Genomic DNA, 22,721 nt, shown 5'->3' on the forward strand with positions numbered 1-22,721 from the left:
AGAATGACCAAACACGAAGATGTAGATAAGAATTTTTTTACAACGGTACAGGACTCTTCATCAAAACATAATGTGTAAAAGTGAAAGTATTGGAACAACCTAAATGTCCAGCAATTGGAGAATGGGCAAAAAAATTGTAGTGAAGGGGCTTCCCTGGTGGCGCAGTGGTTGAGAATCTGCCTGCCAATGCAGGGGACACGGGTTCGAGCCCTGGTCTGGGAGGATCCCACATGCCGCGGAGCAACTAGGCCCGTGAGCCACAATTACTGAGCCTGCGCGTCTGGAGCCTGTGCTCCGCAACAAGAGAGGCCGCGATAATGAGAGGCCCGCGCACCGCGATGAAGAGTGGCCCCCACTTGCCACAACTAGAGAAAGCCCTCGCACAGAAACGAAGACCCAACACAGCCATAAATAAATAAATAAATAAATAAATAAAATAAACCCAAAGTTAAAAAAAATTGTAGTGAAATCTTTATGTGTTGGAAAATCCCATTATCATTTTTTTTTTAAATTAGTGAGGGAATATAGAAAAAAGCTCAAGTGAAGAGAGGCTACAAAAGAATGTGTGCAATATATCCAAATATTAATATACAAATCATGAAAAAACAGGAGGAAATATGCCAAAATGCTTACAATGATTTTCTTTCTTTGATTGAATTTCAGGTGATTTTTGTTTTATTCTTTATAATTATTTTTCATGTTTTTCAAAATTTCTCTAATGAGCATATAGTTTGTATAGTGAACACGTGATTTTAATCAGAAAATATTTTAAAAAATGAAATTGAAAATGTTGCCCCAAATGATGACTCCATCATACCATGGTTTTATGGATTCTAGATATGAATCTGATAAGAAGTCATCTAGAAAGGATGCTGGGATTAGATTTTACTGACTGTTACTTTCAGATTGGAGAAGCTTATAGAATTTTTTAAAAAAAATATTTATTTGGCTGTGTTGATTCTTAGTTGCGGCATGTGGGATCTAGTTCCCTGACCAGGGATCTAACCCGGGCCCCCTGCTTTGGGAGCGTGGAGTCTTAGCCACTGAACCACCAGGGAAGTCCCTAGAATCTTTACTCAAGGTGGCTATCACTGGATATTTGGGTATATGGTTTCTGCAAGAAGAAACATTTCTAAAACTTATCAGAACTTTAAAATGGAATAAATAGGCATATAGGTAGAGGGACAGGTGGATATAATCTATTGCTTTTCAGTAACCCTTTATAGTATTTCATTCTGAAGGCTAATAAAAATTAACCACTGCAGCACAGTTCCAGGGAAAGAAGTAGGTGGTTAGGGAGCAGAAGTGGTCAAGGAACTAGCCTAGAAACAGCTAACAGAGGGCTGGACAGGTGAGCCGTTCTCAAGATATAGAGTTATAAAGAACAGATTCTCCAGGGATGAGAGTTTGGACCTGTGTTAAGGATCTTTATACATGATCTGGAAGTAGGCATTCACAATGAAATCATGAAATAGTTGATTTGCCAAAAGTTTCCAGTGGTGAAGAAGGAGGCCAGCAGCTGTGTCCAGAGCACAGGGCACTATTACAGTTCTGTACACGTGGCTAGAAAAGTAGCAGCTGCATTTTGCCAATGGCAAATGTAGAGACCAAACATTCAAATTACGTGTACAAAATAGAGGGCTAGGAGTTAACGTTGATCTTTCTCTCGGAACGTCAGTCCACCATTTTGCTGCAGTCTAAAAGGGGCCATAAAGTTGTTGCATATTACTAAGAGAAATAGCAACAAAATAGAAAGCTATATTTATGCAAAACTGTGATATATCGAGTATACTAGATTCTAAAGTACTAACGTAAGAGTACTTCACTGTTAACACCAGAGAGATATAAATTTTGGGACAAATCGGAGTACTGTTTGACCCAGCAGATTATGAATTTTTGAAATTTTTTCCAGCTTGATTGTGATGTAATTGACATATAACATTGTGTAAGTTTAAAGTGTACAGTGTGATGATTTGATATATGTATATATTGTGAAATGATTACCACAATAAGATAACATATTCATCGCTCACGTAGTTGTCTTGTGTGTGTGTGTGTGGTGAGAACTTTTAAGATCTACTCTCTTAGCACATTTCAAGTATGCAATACATACTTAGTAGTATTGACTAAGACTATAGTATTGTTAACTATAGTCACCATGCTGTACTTTAGATCCCCAGGACTTTATGGCTGGAAGTGTACCCCCTTTGACCACCATCATCCATTTCCCTTACTCTCCACCCATGGCAACCACTCTTTCTGTGAGTTTGGCTTTTTTAGATTCCACATATGTGTGAGATCATACAGTATTTGTCTTTTTCTGTTGGACTTATTTCACTTAGCATAATGCCTTCAAGGTTCATCCTATGTAGTTGCAAATGACAGGATTTTCTTCTTTTTTATGGATGAATAATATTCCATTGTCGTGTGGGTATGTATCATGTATCATATCACATTTTCTTTATCCATTTGTCCGTAGATGGACAGTTAGGTTTTTTCCATGTCCTGCCTGTTGTAAATAATGCTACAGTGAACATGGGGTGCAGATATCTTTTCAAGATAGTGATTTCATTTCCTTTGGAAATCCCAGAAGTGGAATTGTTGGTCCATATGCTAGTTCTAGTTTTAAATTTTTGAGGAACCTCCATACTATTTTCCATAGTGGCTGTACCAGTTTACATTTCCACCAACAGTGCATGAGGGTTCCCTTTTCTCTACATCCTCACCACCACTTATCTCCTGTCCTTTTGATAATAGCCATTCTAACAGGTGTAAGGTGATATCTCACTGTGGTTTTGATTTGCATTTCCCTGATGATTAGTGATGTTGAGTACCTTTTCATGTACCTGTTGGCCATTTCTGTATCTTTGGAAAAATGTCTGTTCAGATCCTATGTCCATATGTTACTCAGATTTTTTTTTTTTTTTTGCTATTGAGTTATATGAGTTCCTTAATATATTTTGGATATTAACCCCTTATCAAATAATGATTTGTAAATATTTTCTCCCATTTCATAGGTTGCCTCGTCATTTTGTTGATTGTTTCTTTTGCTGTACAGAAGCTCTTTAGTTTGATGTAGTCCCATTTGTTTATTTTTGCTTTGTTGCTTGTGCTTTGGGTGTCTTATCCAAAAAATCATTGCCAAGACGAATGTCAAGGAGCTTTTGCCGTATGTTTTCTTGTAGGAGTTTTACGGTTTTAGGTGTTTCCATTTGGAGTTAATTTTTGTGAGTAAGATGGTGTCCAATTTCATTCTTTTGGATGTGAATATCTAGTTTTCCCAACAACATTTATTGAAGAGACTATCTTTTCCCCATTAAGTATTCTTGGCTCCTTTGTCACCAGGGTCTTTTGTGGTTCCATATGAATTTTAGGATTGTTTATTTCTGTAAAAAAATGCCATTGGAATTTTGATAGGGATTGCATTGAATCTATAGATAGCTTTGGATAGTATGGACATTTTAACAGTATTAATTCTTTTGATCCATGAACATGGGATGTATTTTCATTTATTTGTGTGTTCTTCAGTTCCTTTCATCATGTCTTATAGATTTCAGTATACAGATCTTTACCTCCTTGGTTAAATTTATTTCTAAATAGTTTATTCTTTTTGAGACTATTGGGAGTGGGACTGTTTGTTTCTTTTTCAGATACTTTGTTATTAGTGTATAGAAATACAACTGATTTCTGTATGTTTATTTTATATCCTGCAACTTTACTGAATTCATTTATTCATTCTAATAGTTTTTTGGTGGAGTCTTTAGGGTTTTCTATATATAAGATCATGTCATCTGCAAACAGAGATGGTTTTACTTCTTCCTTTTCAGTTTGGATGCCTTTTATTTCTTTTTCTTGCCTGATTGCTCTGGCTAGGATTTCTAGTAATGTGTTGAATAGGAATAGTGAGAGTGGACAGTCTCATCTTATTCCTGATCATAAAGGAAAAGCTTTCAACCTTTCACCATTGAGTACAATGTTAGCTGTGGGTTTGTCATGCATGGCCTTTTCTATGTAGAGGTATGTTCCTTCTCTACTCAATTTGTTGAGAGTTTTTATCATGAATGGATGTTGAATTTTGTCAAATGCTTTTTTTGCATCTGTTGATATGATCATGTGGTTTTTATCTTTCATTTATTAATGTGATGTATCACATTTATTGATTTGCATATGTTGATGAATCTCACTTGATCATGGTACCTGATCCTTATAATATGCTGTTGAATTTGATTTGCTAATGTTTTGTTGAGAATTTTTGCATCTGTATTCCTTAGAGATATTGGCCTGTAGTTTTCTTTTTTTATAGTGTCTTTACCTGGCTTTGGTATTAAGGTAATGTTAGTGTCGTAAAATGAATTTGAGAGTGTTTCCGCCTCTTCAATTTTTAGGAAAATTTTGAGGATTGGCATTAATTCTTCTTTAAATGTTTGGTAGAATTCATCAGTGAAACCATCTGGTCCTGGGCTTTTCTTTGCTGGGAAGTTTGTGATTACTGATTTAATTTCCTTACTCATTATTGGTCTGTTCAGGTTTTCTATTTCATCATGATCCAGTCTTGGTAGGGTGTATATGGCTAGGAATTTATCCATTTCTTCTAGGTTGTCAAATTTGTTGGCATGTAATGTTCATAGTAGTCTCTTTTGATCCTTTGTATTTCTGTGGTATCTGATGTAATGTCTTCTCTTTCATTTATAGTTTTTGAGTCCTATCTCTTTTTATTGGTTAGTCTAGCTAAATTGTCAATTTTGTTTATCTTTTCAAAGAACCAACTCTTAGTTTTGTTAATCTCTTCTATTGTTTTCCTATTCTCTATTTCATTTATTTCCATGCTAGTCTTTATTATTTCCTCCCTTCTGCTAACTTTGGGCTAAGTTTGTTTTTCTTTTTTCTAGTTTCTTGAGGTGTAATGTTAGGTTATTTATTTGAGATCTTTCTTTTTTCTTGATTTCATTTATAACTGTAAACTTTCCTCTTATAAGTGCTTTTGCTGCATCCTGTAAGTTTTTATATGTTGCGTTTCCATTTTCATTTCTCTCAAGATATTTTTAAAATTTCCCATTTGATTTTTTTTTTTTTTTTTTTGGTTCACTGGTTGTTCAGGAATGTGTTGTTTAATTTCCAAGTATTGGTGAATTTTCCAGCTTTCCTCCTATTATTGATTATAGTTTCATACCGTTGTGATCAGAAAAGATACTTGATATAATTTCTATCTTTTTGGAATTGTTGAGACTTGTTTTGTGGCCTAACATATGATCTGTCCTAGAAAATGTTCCATGTGCATGTGAGAAGAATGTGTATTGTGTTGCTACTGGATAGAACGTTCTATATGTTTGTTAGGTTCATTTGGTCTACAGCATTGTTCAAATCTGCTGTTTCGTTATTGATTCCTGTGTAGATGATCTATCCCTTTTTGAGAGTGGGATATTAAAGAGTTTATGAGATTTATTATTTCAAGAGCAGTGGTTCTCACCTGGGGATGATTTTGCCCCCCAGGGTACATTTGGCAATGTCTGGAGACATTTTTGGTTGTCACAGCTGGTGAGGAAGGACGTGGCATGGCTGTTGCTACTGGTCTTGAGGGAGTAGAGAGCAGAGATGCTGCTAAACATTCTCCTATACTTGGGATAGTCCCCCACATCAAAGAATTATCTGGATCAAAAATGGCAATAGTACTAAGGCTGAGAAACCCTGCCCTAGAAGAACAGGGAGAAAATGCTAATAGATTTGAGAAAGGATTGGCTAGAACCATCAATAGTTTCAGAGAACCAGGGATGTACCTAACCATTATGGTTGATGTTGTGAGGACAACAGTGCCCTCCCATGACCTGTTGGAGCTGGTTGATGGCTATTCTAGGCTGGACTTGGTATGTTTTGTGTACCCTGCTTGCCCCTTAGTCTCAGAGAAGACTTCGAGCAAGACAAAGCACGTTTGTTATTCTGCACAGAGGAACTTTCATTTTGACTGTTCTTCTTCCCATCAAGAGAGCATCTTGGGCATTCTGGGATCTGGAATGGTGTAATGACCTTATTAGGGATAGGAATAAATCCTGAGTAACACAGTCAAGATTGAGTGCCCCAAGAAAGGGCATCTGGAAACATGAGCTTCTAAAATGCTGATAGTTTCTGTTATCTTTCAGGTGGTAAATGTGTCAAGGCTCGAGGGAGATGATAATCCTGTGCAGCTCATCTACTTCGTGGAGGATCAAGATGGAGAAAGACTCAGTGCAGTCAAATCTTCAGATCTGATTAACAAGATAGATATCCAGAGAGCAGCCATCATCTTGGGTTACCGAATTCAAGGAGCTGTTGCCCAACGTAAGTGCGTGAGGCGTGGCCCCTCACAGTCATCTGTGCTGTGCTGGGGTCAAAAGCCAGTCTTTTTCTGACATTAAACTCTGAATTTAAAGCATTCTTATGTGTGCGTAGTAGATAAAAGAGGTCAGTCATTAAAATTAATTTGCCAAGACCTTCTTTATTTTGATTGCATGCAGTTGTAGCATTCGCTGTTCTTTTTCCTACCCATCATTTTATATTCATAGTGTTATAGTGAATTTTAGTAGCTTGAGTTAACTTTAATATTTTTCCCCTCCTCCTGTACTATTTAAAAAAATTTTTGTCTAGGTAAAATAATGTGTTTTCTCTGTATACATTCCAAAATCTTACATGTCATATTTTGAATGTTGATGGGGATAGTGAGTCATGCAGGAAGCTGGGAGGTGCCCTCTGCATTTATTGGCTTCCTTCTGGGTCTTTTAACACAAAGAAGTCCTTGATTCTTACTCTTTTCAATCCTGTTTCTCTCCCACCCTGTCCTCACATCACTCATAATTTAGAAAGAGGTATTTTGATATTTCTTTATTATTGTTGGAAGAGTCTAGGCTCCTGCTCCCCTGGCAATGGCTACTCTCAGTGCCGTTTTTCCCCAACTCACAGATTTTGGGTATTTAAAATTAAGAAGAGGAGAGGCATGGAAGAGTATATTTCTCTAAATATACCTTTATGAATCAGACTACTATTTTAATGTGTGTGTTCTTCCTTTATAATCCTGGGAGCAATCCTTGTAAGAGCTCAGAGAAACTTGCTCCCAACAGTAAAGGGATAACTAAATGTTTAGAAGGAATTTAGCATCAGAGAGTGTTGAAAAACTCCCGAGAAACTTCGGCAATGAAGGCAGGTTTTAACAAATGACAGCTTTGAAATTATCCCCCATGATGGAATGTCATTTGTAAGAGCTATACTTGACCCTGGAAACTAACCAGGATGAGGGCTGTGGGCACACTTTCTCCATTTTATAGGTGATGATGGGAGAGTTGAAGCAAATAACCATTGGTGCTTTGTGTTTGTGTGTTTGAGATATGATTGTATATTAGTGTGTTCTATTTCAAAGCAGTGAGAAAAAAAAGTAATGAAACATTTACTTGTACTTCTTCATATATGACATTTCTGATTGTTGGAGAAGTGCCCCACTCCAGTTAAGCACTTCACTTTTTAGAAAAGATTCTTTGCAGTAGGCTCTGGGCACCTTTCAAGACTACTTTCCTCTGCTCTTGCACTCCTCTTGCCTCAGTTTCATGCTGAAAACCAATAGTCCTGGGATTGGGAGCCTAAGCCAACACCAGGGCCAGCCCCAAAACAGCTGCAGACTTGATGTCAGGCCCTCGTTTTGACGAGTCACAGGGTTTTACTAGGTTAGAACTAAGAAGAGTACCCAGTTGTCTCAGCTCCTCAGTTTGGTTGTGTCACTCCTATATTGTCAGCTGTTTTCATGCAAAATGAACTCCATATACAAACTATATTCAGGTCAAATGAAAAAATGCAAAATTTTAACACTTTGCCACTTTCTCCATTTCCCGCATAGTCTTTGCTTTGTGATTTGTGCTTCTTTCATAGTGCTTGTGCTTGAGAGCGCCTGCTCCCCTCCCTGGTCACTCTCTAAGGGGCCTAAACCCAAACTTAAACCAGCACTAAGCATCTTTTTATTGTTACATCTTTGAGTAAAAACATTCTGATCCCGTAGCACGTGTTAACCATTATAGGATATGAAAAGAGCGTAAAAGTTAGTCTATGCTCAGGAAGACTGATATATATTTGAAGAGACAAGGCTTAGAGTCATGACCATATTAATGAGCAAAGTAGTATATAGTATATCAGGATGGTACATTTATGTAATAAAATGCATTGTAGAAGAATAACGAGGTGCCATTTACAAGACCAAGACAACCAAGGACAAAAGAACTTAGACAAGGGGAATCTAGTGTGGTCATGGAGAGGTCGTTGTGAAGTGGCCCTAACAGATGAGAGAGTTGGGCAGGGAAGGGGGGCATTCTGGTTTTCAGAGCCTGGTGATTGGAACCTGAGCTTTAAGAGGACCAGGGAAGCAGTTTTAAGAAGAGCTGAATCTTGCGAGAGGATGAGTACGGAATGAAGAGGATGAGGGTCCAGAACTGGGAGGCCGGGTTAGGGAGAGGAGCTGGTGAAGGAAATTAAGGAGGACAGAGTAATTGAAGCATCATCGTCCAAGGCCGTGAAAGATGGGGGGCTGAGGCAGGGGTGGGAGTGGGGAGGTTGGGGAGTGGAGGATTCAAAATAAGTAAGTTGATTTAATGTAATTTTAAAATTGACAACTGGTGTAGCAGTTTCAGTTAAAAGTCATGTTTTAATTGAAGGGTTGAGGGAGAGATCTGGGTAAGGAAGTGAAGGCAGTGCTCACAGACTGCTTACTGGGACTTCTAGTTTTTGGTATGGCAACATTCCTGCAGTGAGAATTTAGAGAGGGACCTGGTAGAATAAACTGGACATCAGGAGACGTGGAATAAACCTCACTTTGCCATTGAATTAGCCACGTTCCTTTAGACACGTCATGTATGTTACTGTGATCCCTACTCTATTGTAGATGGAACGTGTTGTGTTTGTTTACTGCGTCCCATTCCCTGTCATCAGGAGACCATAGTCTCTTCCCAGTTGTCTTGAGCTGAAATGACAGGGACTTCCGGGGTTTCTCATGGAAGAGGGCACATTTACTGCCCAGAAGGGCTGTCCAGTAAAGGAGTGCAGAGGACTCACTGAGTGGCCTTTCTTCCTCGTCTGCAGCTGTGGACAGGGTGAAGAGGCCGTCCCCTGAGTCCCAGAGCAGCAACCTCTGGGTCATCGTGGGTGTGGTCGTGCCGGTGCTGGTGGTGATGGTGATCGTCATCATCCTCTACTGGAAACTCTGCCGCACGGACAAATTGGACTTTCAGCCTGACACCGTGGCCAACATTCAGCAGCGTCAGAAGGTAAGGGACAGACCCCTGCCCTCGCGTTCACGTGAGCGTCTTGTGGACTGGGGTAGGGCAGGTCAGGCTCCTGGTACTGAAGGACAGGGGAGAGAGCTGGTCAGGAAATCTTTTAGCTTTAGTGGTGGTGTCCCTTTGCCTCCATGTTTGCTTAGAAACCCAGGTCTTCTGTAGTATTAAATACATGCCCAGGAAATGAAGCTGTGTAAAGGCTCAGCAATGCTGTGGGCTCTGAGTTCCACTGTGATTTTATTTTTGAGATGTTCAGTTAGAAGATCACATCCATTCTGTGTATGAATTCTGATCTATATTAACCCTGGATATTTTCAGAGAACAAGAGCCAAGGAAGATTTTCTTTGATCTGTGTATCTATTTCTTTCATACGCAGCTCTGCTGGCCGGCTCCTTTATTTTCCGTCCAGCATATTGCAAGACTAGTTGTCCACCTTGATCAAGACCACATAATCATTAAAAAATGGTAACACATGCCTTAAACATTTTAACTTTATAGATATATATACACAGACACACAGACACACAGATATATATATAGATATATATATATATATATATATATATATATAAAATTAGTCTTTATTTGACAATCTTTAAAAAAAATTTGGAGTGTCAGTCTACCAAAAGGAATTCTGTGTGGTCTTTCTTGTGAAGAAGCAACACACATAAGGCATCAGCTGCAGTTTCCAGTTTGGGTTTCTTTAGGAAAGAGCAAAGCAACCTGAGTACAAAATTTTCTAGATTTTTTTTCAGTATCCCCCCCTCCCACCTTACTCTGCAGTCTTTTAGAATTAATTCTCGTACGCCTACTTTGACAGCAGTTTCTTTTTTCTTTCTTTTTTTTTTAGCAGCTCCTTTTCCATGTCTTTCCAAGGCATTCAATTTAGTTTTTATGGTAACAGCAGTTCCCTTCTCACACTTAGGTTTCGAGAGTTTCTGCAGTATTTGTCACATACAAATTTCAGAGCGAGGACATAGCCTCTTGGTCAGCTTCCAGCTCCCCGCTGAGCAAGAACGTGCCAAGTTAAGAGAAGAGCTCGTTAGGTGCAAACACTGAGCACAACACGCTGGTCAGCCACACCCAGGGCGTGGGAAGTGGTGGTCGTGGACTCTGTTTATTAACATGTACCCACTATGGGTCTCACACATTTAGAGGACTCACTCGACTCTAAAAGTTTGCTAAGAAAAAGCAAGCCCGGGGCAGAAGAACAAGAAGTAAAGGATCGCCCTATTAACCTTTTAATTTTACTCTGATTTTCTGGGTATAAAAAAATTCTGCACATTATCAACCTAGACCTGATGGATGAAAAAAATAAGTGTTATTTTAAAATTCATTTTGTTTGTAAAAGTAAATGAAGAGCATTCTTTTTCTTACAAATTAAGTAAGAAATGCAAACTTTTTTTTAAAATAAATTATTTATTCATTTATGTAATTTTTTTTTGGCTGCATTGGGTCTTCACTGCTGCACGTGGGTTTTCTGTAGTTGCTGAGAGCGGGGGCTACTCTTCGTTGCAGCGTGCGGACTTCTTATTGCAGTGGCTTCTCTTGTTGCGGAGCACAGGCTCTAGGCGCGTGGGCTTCAGTAGTTGTGGCACACAGGCTTCAGTAGTTGTGGCTCGCGGGCTCTAGAGCGCAGGCTCAGTAGTTGTGGCGCACGGGCTTAATTGCTCTGTGGCATGTGGGATCTTCCCAGACCAGGGCTCGAACCCGTGTCCCCTGCATTGGCAGGCGGATTCTTAACCACTGCGCCACCAGGGAAGCCCCCAGAAATGCAAACTCTTGATTAAATTGCAAGCTTATGGTTACCCAGTATTTTGGAAGCAGTTTCTACTAAGGTTATATTTATTACCTATCTTCATTTATTATTTACATAGTCTGCTAAGGTCGTTTTGTTGTTAGACTGGTGAATAGCATGGAGAAAACCTGGAAAAAAGTCCTTATTATACTAAATGATTCACAGTGTGAATTTCATCGTAATGAGATCAACAGTAGGTTTGGAAATGCTTTTGTTCTGGTGAAAGAGTGTTGTTACAGAGAGATTTGACCAGTGTAGATGGTTATATATTTAGGTCAGTAACGTGCTGTGCTTCCTAACATAAACACTCCTGTGGAAGCTCATCCATTGTCTGTTACTTCAGTAAACTATCAGAGGACAGCATCCCTTGAGTTCACAGCAGACTCTTCCGCAAGCTTTCGCCGTCTCCCACTTTTACTTCTGAAAGAGTCTCACGTCCCAGATGTTGCTGTACATCGAAATGGACAGTTTCCAATAGAACTTCAAGCCTTTGGAGTCCCTCTTCTGCAAGAGCTGCCTGGATTTGTGCATTCCCTTTTACAGCATCTTTGCAGGAACGGTCTTCTGCATGGAGGACTCCCTGAGAGAACAAGTGTTTTCTGACCCTGTTAGGAGCATAGGAGGGTCTTTGTTTTGCTGGCAGAGGCTCTCACCATATAGATCTTGTCATGCTTTTACAGTAAGAAAATGATGATTTCTATTTAGTTTAAAAATAAATATCTCTACTTCATAAGCGTTTCTTCTAAGATTATCTGGCCATAGTGAAGGGCCTCCAGCCCATTCCTTGGGGCACTTTGCAAAGATGCTGTCTTCCCTGTGACTGCGAGAGCTCTTTTTCCTTCTTGTGCGGCTCTGTGTTTTCTCTCTACGCTCTGCTCACCCCGCCCCCCTGACGGCGCTTCACCACTACTCTCTGAAATCTTCTAGCAAATCCCAGAGCTGCAAACATCTGGAAACGATAAATCTGCTGACCCAAAGTCCACACCCCCTTCTTCTTGTAAGCAGAAGGAAACCTCTTCATATTGTCTGGGAGTAGATTAGTTTTGAAATATGATGAGAGAGGCCATTCTGTCTTATTCTGAAGCAGGGTCTTTTAAAATTTCTAATGATAAAGAAAAAAACCCCTAACCCATGTCTTTCTTTTATCTGTATTCCCTTTAATCTGTAGCCCAAAGGCATCACTTTTTTACTGCTCCCAGTAAAATTGCAGCTTGGACCCGCCTCGCCCTGTTGAGGTTCTATTTAAAGACATGAACGGCATTGGCTAGATGCTGCCGGCCCTGCGGAAACTTGTTCCTTCTGCCGGGGACAGGCCACACCCCCTGGTTGGCCTGGGACCCTGGTTCCTAGCCGGCTGGCACTGTGGGCAGCCAGATGGAGCTGCCTCAGCCGCTGATGTTCATTCACCAGACGCTGAGCGTTCGCTCTCAGCCAAGCAGGGCTGGGCTGGGTGACGAGCACAGATGACACGCGGTCCCTGCCTTCGCGGGCTTTCACAAGGGGGAAGGGCAAGCAGCTAAAAGCTGACACGCAGCAGCGGAAGTCTGTCCAGGGCGCTGGGGGAGTACGGGCAACGGGCAGCCGCTCCTGCGTCTGGAGGTTGAGGAGGTGACGTGGGCCCAGGCAGGAGGGACGGAGCAGAGGTGAGTGGGAGGACGGGCACAGCCAAAACCGAGGCCACGGAAGTAGGCAAGAGCCATTCTTGGAGGGGCTTATGGGACACGTCAGGGGGCGGAGGTGACGCTGTAGGCCCTGGCCGCCACTGAGGGGGTCTCGGGGGCGGGGGGAGGAGCTTGGACACATCTGTGTTTGGAACCACCACTGAAGGGGCTCAACGGGTTGAAGCGAAGCTCCAAGAGCGTTTCTTCCATCTGGGCCGAGTTCATCTCGTCCCCCTCCGCAAGGATCCTGGTAACAGCTAAAGTGTTGGTGGTTTCCGTGCACCCACGTGATTTGCTGCCGCCTGGGGGCGGGACAATCTTGGAGGCCTGCTCGCCACCTCCCGGACCTCAGGGTGACCAGCGGCCCCATGCTGGGCCGCCGTGGAGACCCGCAGATGGCAATAGGTCCGCCTTGTCTTCACCTCCTGAATGGAAGCAGCGTGGTGGCTGTAGTGACTTTTCACACACCGCACCCATCAAACAGCAAGCGCTTAAACAATGGCTCTCTCGTCAAGGCTGCGCTTTTTTTTTTTTTAATTAATTAATTAATTAATTTATTTTTGGCCGTGTTGGGTCTTCGTTTCTGTGCGAGGGCTTTCTCCAGTTGCGGCGAGCGGGGGCCACTCTTCATCGCGGTGCGCGGGCCTCTCACCATCGCAGCCTCCCTTGTTGCGGAGCACAGGCTCCAGACGCGCAGGCTCAGTAGTTGTGGCTCACGGGCCTAGTTGCTCCACGGCATGTGGGATCCTCCCAGACCAGGGCTCGAACCCGTGTCCCCTGCGTTGGCAGGCAGATTCTCAACCACTGCGCCACCAGGGAAGCCCCCAAGGCTGCGCATTTTTATTCAGCCATTTTGGGGATTTGCTCTGTGGTTTCTCTTGTCATCTTAACTGCTCCTTCCCAGGGGTTCAGGCTAACCCGAGTACTGGGGACTTCACTCTGTCGTGTTCCATCTGGGTCACATTATATTTATGACTTACGTGTTTTAAAATTCATCAGGCGTCTCTCCTGTTACTCGGCTGACCTGCTCTACCAGCCCACCCTGACTTGTCAGCGACATATTCCGAGGAGATACAGACAACGGGGTCTGTCCCTTCTGTGATATATTAAAGAAAGAAGGAACGAAAGAGCCATGTTTCCTCAGAAAACCTGGGTCCTAATGGGAATATTGAAGGCACTAATGAACTGTGACTCTTTTATAAAATGCTGACTGACGCTTATTCTGCATGTGGAGGCTGGAGGCACAATACAGCTAAACTTAACTCTAGATTTTTTTTTAAGACTTGGAAAAACTAGAAAAAGTGTTCCAGAAAATAAGGATGAAACCAAAGGAGCCAGTTCCGTAAGTGAGGAGGACAGTGTTTTCTCTAATTTTTTCCTTCTGTGTAGACGGCGTTTGTTTTGTGTGTAAGCAAAAAAACTTCTATTGTTATAAAAGGAGGTGACTCACCCAGCCTGAGAGATGTCAGGGATCTAATGAACGTATTTAAAGATATTAGTCGGGGGGCTTCCCTGGTGGCGCAGTGGTTAAGAATCCACCTGCCAAGGCAGGGGACATGGGATTGAGCCCTGGTCTGGGAAGATCCCACATGCCACGGAGCAACTAAGCCCGTGTGCCACAACTACTGAGCCTGCGCTCTTGAGCCCGCGAGCCACAACTACTGAGCCCACGTGCTGCAACTACTGAAGCCCGCACACCTAGAGCCTGTGCTCTGCAACAAGAGAAGCCACCACAATGAGAAGCCCACGCACCGCAACAAAGAGTAGCCCCTGCTCATCGCAACTAGAGAAAGCCCATGTGCAGCAACGAAGGCCCAACGCAGCCAAAAATAAATACGTAAAATAAATAAATTTATTTAAAAAAATAAATAAAATAAAAATTAGTCGGGGGGCTTCCCTGGTGGCGCAGTGGTTAAGAATCCGCCTGCCAAGGCAGGGGACACGGATTCAAGCCCTGGTCTGGGAGGATCCCACATGCTGCGGAGCAACTAAGCCCGTGTGCGACAACTACTGAGCCTGCACTCTCGAGCCTGCGAGCCACAACTACTGAGCCTGCGAACCACAACTACTGAGCCCGGGTGCCACAACTACTGAGCCTGCACTCTAGAGCCCGCGAGCCACAATGACTGAGCCCACATGCCACAACTACTGAAGCCCGTGGGCCTAGAGCCCGTGCTCCGCAACAAGAGAAGCCACCGCAATGAGAAGCCCATGCACCACAACGGAGAGTAGCCCCCTCTCGCCACAACTAGAAGAAAGCCCGTGCACAGCAATGCAGCCAAAAATAAATAAATAAAATATAATAAATAAATAAAAAACATAAAAAAAAACTAACCGCATTTCCATAAAGACAAGCCAAAAAGAAAAAAAAAACTTACCAGAAAAAAAGATATTAGTCAGAATTAACGAAAGCCAGCAGGACTTTAAGGCTATAACGGATGTATATTTCATATGACATCTACCCTTTTCTTGGTTCCCCACGAAATCCAGTAAGTTTGATGCTTCAACTGACCTTTTTGAAATTCATTCAGTCATCAGATATTTATTGAGGGTCTACCACGTGTCATGTCCTGTTGCTGAATTACAAAATTTTGTATCTAAATTTGTATCTATAGCTTTATCTGGTCTCTGAGAACTTTCAGCTGACTATATTAACTGCTTGATGTTTCATTGACCAACAGCAATAACATTGCTGTCAATCTCATTTGCATGGTGCCTTGGCATTTATGAAGCATTTTGACATTGTCAGGGAGGAAGAAATTTCTAGGTTTTCCTGGCTGGTCTACAAATTAAATTGACCTGAGACAGGTTAACAGGAGAAAATCACAGAAAGGTTTAATAACATGTATACATGGGAGAGACCCATGTATAGAACTGAGTAACTCACCAAAGTGACCAAAACCCTCACCTTAAATATCTATCACCTTCAGCTAAAGACAAAAGAGGATGTTGGTGGTGGTTTGGGACTTCAGAGGGGAGGAAGGCAGTTCACATGGAGATGGAAAAGCAAATGTTTGCTAAACAAATGCCTGCTAGGCCAGTCAGAGACAGGGGACGCAGAGAGGAGTGGTGATAGCTCTCTTTCTGGAATAGGTCCTCTGTCTATATTCTGTTAGGCAGTTGGTGGGGGAAGGAAATATCAAACTTTCTTCCTGAGTCTTTTGGGCCTTGATTGTTTTCAGCTTGAAATAATCCGCATGCCAGAGAGACATTTGGGGGTAGCAAATTTTGTTTCCCTGTGACATATACATACGTACAATATGTTTCTTACATGAACCTGAGATCGTGTCAGGGAAGGCATTTAGTTCCTGGACTTGGGTACAGACTGCACCAAGGAAGCAGTACTGTCCATATTTTTCCCTTATCACTTTGGAGACCTTTGCTTAGAGGAGGCAATCTGGGGCTCCTCCTCCAATTTTGGTAAAGCAAATCATCTAAGTTGCAAAAGAGGTGATGTTGATGATTAAATGACTATTGATTATATCTGTTATTCTTTCACTTACTTATTTAAATATTTATTTATTTATGTACTTTTGGCTGCGTCCAGTCTTAGTTGCAGCGCTCGGGCTTACTTGCCCCGTGGCATGTGGTATCTTAGTTCCCCAACCAGGGATCGAACCTGCACCCCCCTGCATTGGAAGGTGGAGTCTTAACTACTGGACCACCAAGGACGTCCCTATTCTTTCATTTAGAGGCACCTTATGGAGCTAAAATGAGGTGCAGCTGGGGTAAAAGCAGACACACGGATGACGGTGTGCTTCTTCTATGAAGTAGAAGAAGGATTCTTCAGAAAGGAGAAACCAGAAGTTTATGTACAGAAGTTGTCTGGAATTTGATTCCTTTAAAAGGGCCACATGCCCCTAGGAAGGTATACACCCCCAGAGATTTGGGGAGCCCAGCTGAAGATGGCTGGTAGGTCGGGGGGAGTCATGGAGCTGCAGGTTTGGGCTCATTGTTTGGGAAACAGCGTTTGTGAGCCGAGGACTGCGTGCCACTCACAATCTGCCCTTGTGTGGTGAAGTAGACTGCTGGTAACACGATATCATTAACTTAGAAAATATAGGCACGCCAGTCTCTGCCTTTTGTTTCTGAGCAGTATCTTTGTGAACTCTATTTATAGTAAGTTCTGTCCCCCTCTGCTGGCATAAGCCATTATTGCAGGCTACTTTCCTTCTACTCATCCAGCCTAGATTTTTAGTGCTAAAAGACCTTAAGAGATCACAAATCGAAGCCATTGACGTTGTCACTCATCTGTGCATAAAGTTAGCACAAATATGCCAAAACCTTTCACTTCTACATGCAGTATATTGTCTAGAACAGCTCCTTAGATGGGTTAGCCTTTGTCTTCTGACTGATAGGATTCTCTGTGGGTGTGGAATTCAGCCCGATGGGACTGCATGTGGGGGTCCTCCCAAGGAGACCCTTGGTACAACTATTAATATGTGGTTTATTTTCCTCTACTTTGTAAGCTCGAATAAAGGAAACGGCTAACACCCACCCCTGGCACTTTCAGTGTCGCCAAAATAGTGCCTCACCTTTATTGCCCACGTTCCTGTACCTCTTCAGACCTCTTTCTGTCTTAGCACAGGCCTAGAAGCTGACCCTGGACTCTGTGGTCGCAGGGCTCACAGGGTTTTTGTTGTGGGTTTGCTCTTGGTACCCGGTATCCCCTGGTAGGGCTTCTGCATCCACCAGTGTGAGGGGTGCACTTGAGAAGACTCCTCTCTCCTTCATCTCTGTGACCCCATTACCTCCGTTGGCCACTCCTTTCTAGAAATTCTTTATTCCCTTGGCTTCTGTTACATTGAAGTGTCCACATTCTTCTGTTTCTTTGAAGTCGTCTGTTTTGTTCCTTGCTTCCTTTTCCTCCTCTTAGCCGCAAACTGTTAGATGTTCTCCAACGTTTTATCCATAGGCTCTGTTTTCATCTTGGAAAATCTCAACTCCCCTATGTGTCACCTTCTATACAGATGCTCTCAAGGTCACACCTCCAGCCTGAGAGTTCCCCCAAGCTTGTCCTCTGTCTCCAGCTACGCTGAGCTACTTTTCTTCAGAGCTTTTCCTGCCATCTCAAACTAAGCATGTGTGGAGCGAAACCTGTATTTTTACCTCTTTGTCATCATTCCTTTGCAACTCACCTTTTCCTCTTAATGTCACGTCTACTGTTTGGGATACCCCGAATGCAGCTTCATGTCAGCACTGGAGTCTTTCTCCCCTTTGCCTCTCGAGTCTGTGTTCAGCTTCCATGTCCTTCTGCCTGGTCTCTAGAGCTGTTCATTCCTTCCCATTTTCCAGAGCTTTTCATTTCTTCCCATTTTCATTGTGGAGGTTTGGGCCCAGGCTTTTGTCATTTTGTGCACATAGTACTGTTGGACCCTCTGACTGGTCTCCTTTTGTCCTAAATGCTTGCGTTTTAGAAATCTGCCTCTTTAGAAACATTTAGTGGTTTTCTGCTCTAGCAGCTGGCATGTGGAGTCGTCTACGTACAGCCTGGCCTTCTCTCATTCCCCTACATCCTGACCGTTCGAGTGCAGCTAATGTAATCTTCTCCCAAACCTCAAGTCTTCTCTGGTCCTTGACACAACTTAGAACAATCTCTGTGTAGCCACCTCTTTTTATTTCCAAGTTCGGCCTGTCCTCTGAGGCCTGGCACAAGTCCCCAGTTTCTAGGAAGAATATCTCACCCCACGTCACCCTCTGGAATTGTGTAGCTGCTGTGACAGCAGTCAGGGATTGTCTTGTGATGTCTTTTGTATTATGGTCTAAATATTTAATCCTTGTACTTGAATCTGTAGCAAGTATCTGTCTTTTCTGCAAACTCTAGGTATAAACCTTGCACAGGTCAATGCTTTAGAGATGCATGTTGAGCCGGTTGGGTAGAATTGCAAGCACAGTCTTGGGTCAGAAGCTGGCACTCACAATCTTGCCAGCCCTCACAATCTCATCTTACAGTCCTCGGATTCAGATTGATTTCCCGTGTGTGTGTGTGTGTGTCTGTGTGTGTCTGTTTCAGTTGCAGATCCCTAGTGTGAAGGGCTTCGACTTTGCTAAGCAGCATCTGGGTCAGCACAATAAAGATGACATACTGATCATTCACGAGCCAGCACCGCTGCCAGGACCTGTGAAGGACCACACCACGCCCTCTGAGAATGGAGATGTGCCGAGCCCCAAGGCAAAGATCCCTTCCAAGAACGTCCGTCACAGAGGAAGGTTCTTACTGGGCTTTCTGTGTTGTTCTCTATCGTGGCACGCGTTTCTCTTTTCCATGTGTCAGTTTCCAGTAGCAGAAAGGCTGATGGTGAGTGTTGTCCGGGTCTGCAGCCTGGAAGACTGACAACATTTGCCCAAAGTCAACGAACCTGATGGCTCTTGATCCACTCTAATGGACTCTCAAAGGAGGCCTGTGTGCTTTCCTTCCCCAAAGTGTTCAAGATTATAAATCACTGTCCGTCATGGTTTGGTGGTCCGCCTGGAACTTCATTAGGGATTGACCAGCTCTAGGGTACATATTGTGGGGTGACCATGCCAGGCCCTCTGGAGGTGGTATTAGGAATAATGTATAAAAAAATGCATGGCCTATGATACACACTCAGCCAGTATCAGGTCTGCCCTTGCCCGTTATGCCAGCCACTGGAGCTGTGGCTTCCTTGCTCGGTCTGCAGGTGACCTTCATCATATCCTTCTTTCCTTGCTTGGCTTTTCTCCATGTGTTCCTCTTGTCACCCTTGTTAGCGTGTGTGCATGGATTCTTCATCGCCTCCCCCTGCCCAGCTCCCCATTCCCAGTTAATTCCCATTCCACTTATCAAAATTAAGTGCACAGAGAACTGCTTGCTAACAGACTACCTACCGTGGCCCTGTGACCCTGTGAGACGGGCTACAGCTGTGTGAAGACACGGTTCAGAATCAGGTTTTATTAACTTGACTTTAGATTAAAGCATGTTCAGGCTTTGGTGTTGAAGCCTCGGATTATCAGCTTTCCTTTGAGCTTTGGAACCCCAAATCCCGATTTTCTGCTGAGAAGGGGAAAGTGTGTGATCATACCAACATTCAAAATGATCTTATAATTTCTGACTTAACAAAAAACCTACTCCAGGGTTTCTGGCCTAGTTTTAAGAATTTAATGAATGTTAGAACACACTCTTTACAAAATAAGATGAATAATGTAGAGAGAGATCATTTGCTTCATTACTTTGCAGAGTGAGAGTAAATCAAATCCTTAAAGATCATTGAATATGCTAGTACAATATAGCAGGGTCGTTTTTCTCCTCTGGTAACCTCATCCTAAACATTTAGTCACAACATCTTAATGTTCTGCATGGTTAATATCATATTTTAGCATGTCTCAGGGGCACCGGAATGTCTCGGCATTTCAGGAAGCCCAAAGAGAAGGAGTGTTAACTGATTAAGGATTTTCACTAGCCTGGTGCAACCTGGGTTCTGTGACACCCTTGCTTTTTATATATAGAATCAAATCTCAGCGATAATCATTGCCTTTGTATTGTAAGTGTAGGCTTCTTCCAAAGATTTGGAGTTATGTATGGGGTGACTGCAGAACTACCCTGGCTTCCTAGGAATTCTGCAGACCCAGCTAACGCCTAACCAAGCTTGAACTCCAGATCCTCTAACCCAACCCACGCCAGCCCCAGACTGCAAGTCCAAGCCCAGGGAGCTGGGGGACCATCCTCCACTGGGTACCTGGTTTCCTACCATGTGTTGAAATGAGCCCACTGAGCCATTTAGTCAGCTGTGTCAAGCTGTCTTCACAAGGTGACTGTGTGCTATTAATGTGGTCCTTGAAGATGCCAGGCCACGAAACAATGTTTTGGACTGTTTGATTTCTCCCACTTTTGCCTGGAAGCCTGACTTCCACATCCAAATGAATGTGACCTTTCCCCCGCTTTCTTTCTTTTTCCTAATGTTTGTATTTGTTTTGTGTCTGCAGAGTTTCTCCCTCAGATGCTGACTCTACAGTAAGTGAAGAGTCCAGTGAGAGGGAAGCAGGGGACAAGACTCCAGGAGCGGTGACCGATGGCAAGTCCCACAGAGCCCTGCAGAGTGGTCTGTGACCCTTCTTGTTCTCCACTTTAAAAGTAGTAATTATGAGGGAATTCCCTGGTGGTCCAGTGGTTAGGACTCCGTGCTTTCACTGCTGTGGGCTGCAGGTTTGATCCCTGGTCAGGGAACTAAGATCCCACAAGCCATGCGGTGTGGCCAAAAAAACCAAAGTAATTATGAGGTTCCAATAGACTAGGGTTTTATACTACTTCAAATGCAGAACATTAAAAAAAAAACAAAACCTGTGCAGTAGAATATTCATCGTTCGTTTAGTGAATTTCTCAGATTGACTGTCACCATCTAACACTGTTTTTGTGTCTGCATTGGGATGGGGCCATGCTAGAAGTTAGAGATTCACCGATATATTTTGAGGTTAATAGTCACCTTCTTTTTTAAAATTTTTATTTATTATTTATTTATTATTTATTTTTGACTGTGTTGGGTCCTCGTTTCTGCGCGAGGGCTTTCTCTAGTTGCGGTGAGCGGGGACCACTCTTCATCACGGTGCGCAGGCCTCTCACTGTTGCGGCCTCTCTTGTTGCGGAGCACAGGCTCCAGACGCGCAGGCTCAGTAGTTGTGGCTCACGGGCCTAGTCGCTCCGCGGCATGTGGGATCTTCCCAGACCAGGGCTCGAACCCGTGTCCCCTGCATTGGCAGGCAGATTCTCAACCACTGCGCCACCAAGGAAGCCCTTAACAGTCACCTTCTACTCTAGTGGCGGCTCCTAATGATTTTCCTCTCTGAAGGACAAGGAGGAATCAAACTAAAACCAGAGTCTCAAAAACTGCATCCAGGATTCAGTGACCTTTTTGGGAGCCTGTTCAAGTGTCTCACAGTTGTCACTGTTAGAAAGTTGATTATTTCTCATAGGTCCAAGTGCATTACATTTGGTCCTGGTCCTAGATCTGTCTTCCGGAAATAATTGAGTGTGATTAGACGGTTTAGCATATATTTACATGTGTTGTCAGATGCTGTAACTCCTTAGGCCACGTATGAACTGTACTTCACTCCCCTTTTAAAGAGTATTGTCATAAAACTTATGCCCTGCGGTAGAACTAAGCCCATAGGTCTTAGTAGACTTGGAGCATTTTTTGGCCTGATGACAAGGTAGCTTGGTTTTAGTTGAATAGATTCTGTTAAATGTGCTGGTACAGCTCTTATACTTGCTGGAGCTTTATTTATGCTTCAGGTGCCTCAGGATATCATTTTTATTTTTATTTATTTATTTATTTGGCTGCGCCACTTGCGGGATCTTAGCTCCCCTACCAGGGATTGACCAGGCCCTTAGCAGTGAAAGCGTGGAGTCCTAACCACTGGACCGCCAGGGAGTTTCCAGGATATCATTTTTAAGAGTAATTTTTATACTTATATTTTCATCACAAATTTCTTTGTATAAAGATGCAGTACAGAGTGAACCATATTCTGTAAATGAATGGATTCTGGTTGGAAGCTGGAGGGCCTGTTCTGTCACTGTCGTGTTTGTGACTTTGTATGTCCCTTAGTCTTTGGGGCTCCTGTGGGACTAAACTAGCTGGTTTTTGAGATTCCTTCCAGTTTCTTCCAGTTGTTTCTTTTTTAATGTTAAAAAAATACCCCTTAGAATAAGGGGTGAATAAAGAATTTTTTCTTTAGCTCTAATTTCATAGAATCTTAAAAATTATTTAGCACTATGGTAACAGGTGTACTGTTTCAGATAGACAGGATTAAAATCTAATTTTCATTCTGGGAAAGAAATATTTGGGGAAAAAAAATCAGCTCTGGAGTTTCTTAATTTCTGTTAATTGCATATCTGAGAAAATCTTGCTTTTAGTTCCTGTTTTTAAGTCCTTACTGATAGTATTAGAACCAGTATATTCTACATGGCTAACAAAAATCAAATTTCACTCTCAACATATATTTAAAATCCAAGTAGTAAGCATG

The 22,721-nt window shown here is 42.6% G+C and overlaps 1 protein-coding gene across 2 annotated transcripts in view; it reads left to right on the forward strand.

Annotated features, from left to right (window-relative positions):
* The window catches only part of KIAA1549 (KIAA1549 ortholog), a 144,351-nt gene that overhangs the window by 72,344 nt on the left and 49,286 nt on the right, over positions 1–22,721 (forward strand). Inside the window, exons 9-12 of one of the 2 annotated variants that reach the window (XM_059933253.1) lie at positions 6,135–6,312; positions 9,088–9,272; positions 18,757–18,953; positions 20,688–20,803. In XM_059933253.1, the coding sequence (XP_059789236.1) occupies positions 6,135–6,312; positions 9,088–9,272; positions 18,757–18,953; positions 20,688–20,803 (676 nt within the window). The remainder of the gene's footprint in view (positions 1–6,134; positions 6,313–9,087; positions 9,273–18,756; positions 18,954–20,687; positions 20,804–22,721) is intronic. The other variant, XM_059933252.1, reaches the window with a different exon arrangement.

The sequence above is a fragment of the Balaenoptera ricei genome, chromosome 9 (assembly GCF_028023285.1).
Source record: "Balaenoptera ricei isolate mBalRic1 chromosome 9, mBalRic1.hap2, whole genome shotgun sequence".
Taxonomy (NCBI): Eukaryota; Metazoa; Chordata; class Mammalia; order Artiodactyla; family Balaenopteridae; genus Balaenoptera; species Balaenoptera ricei.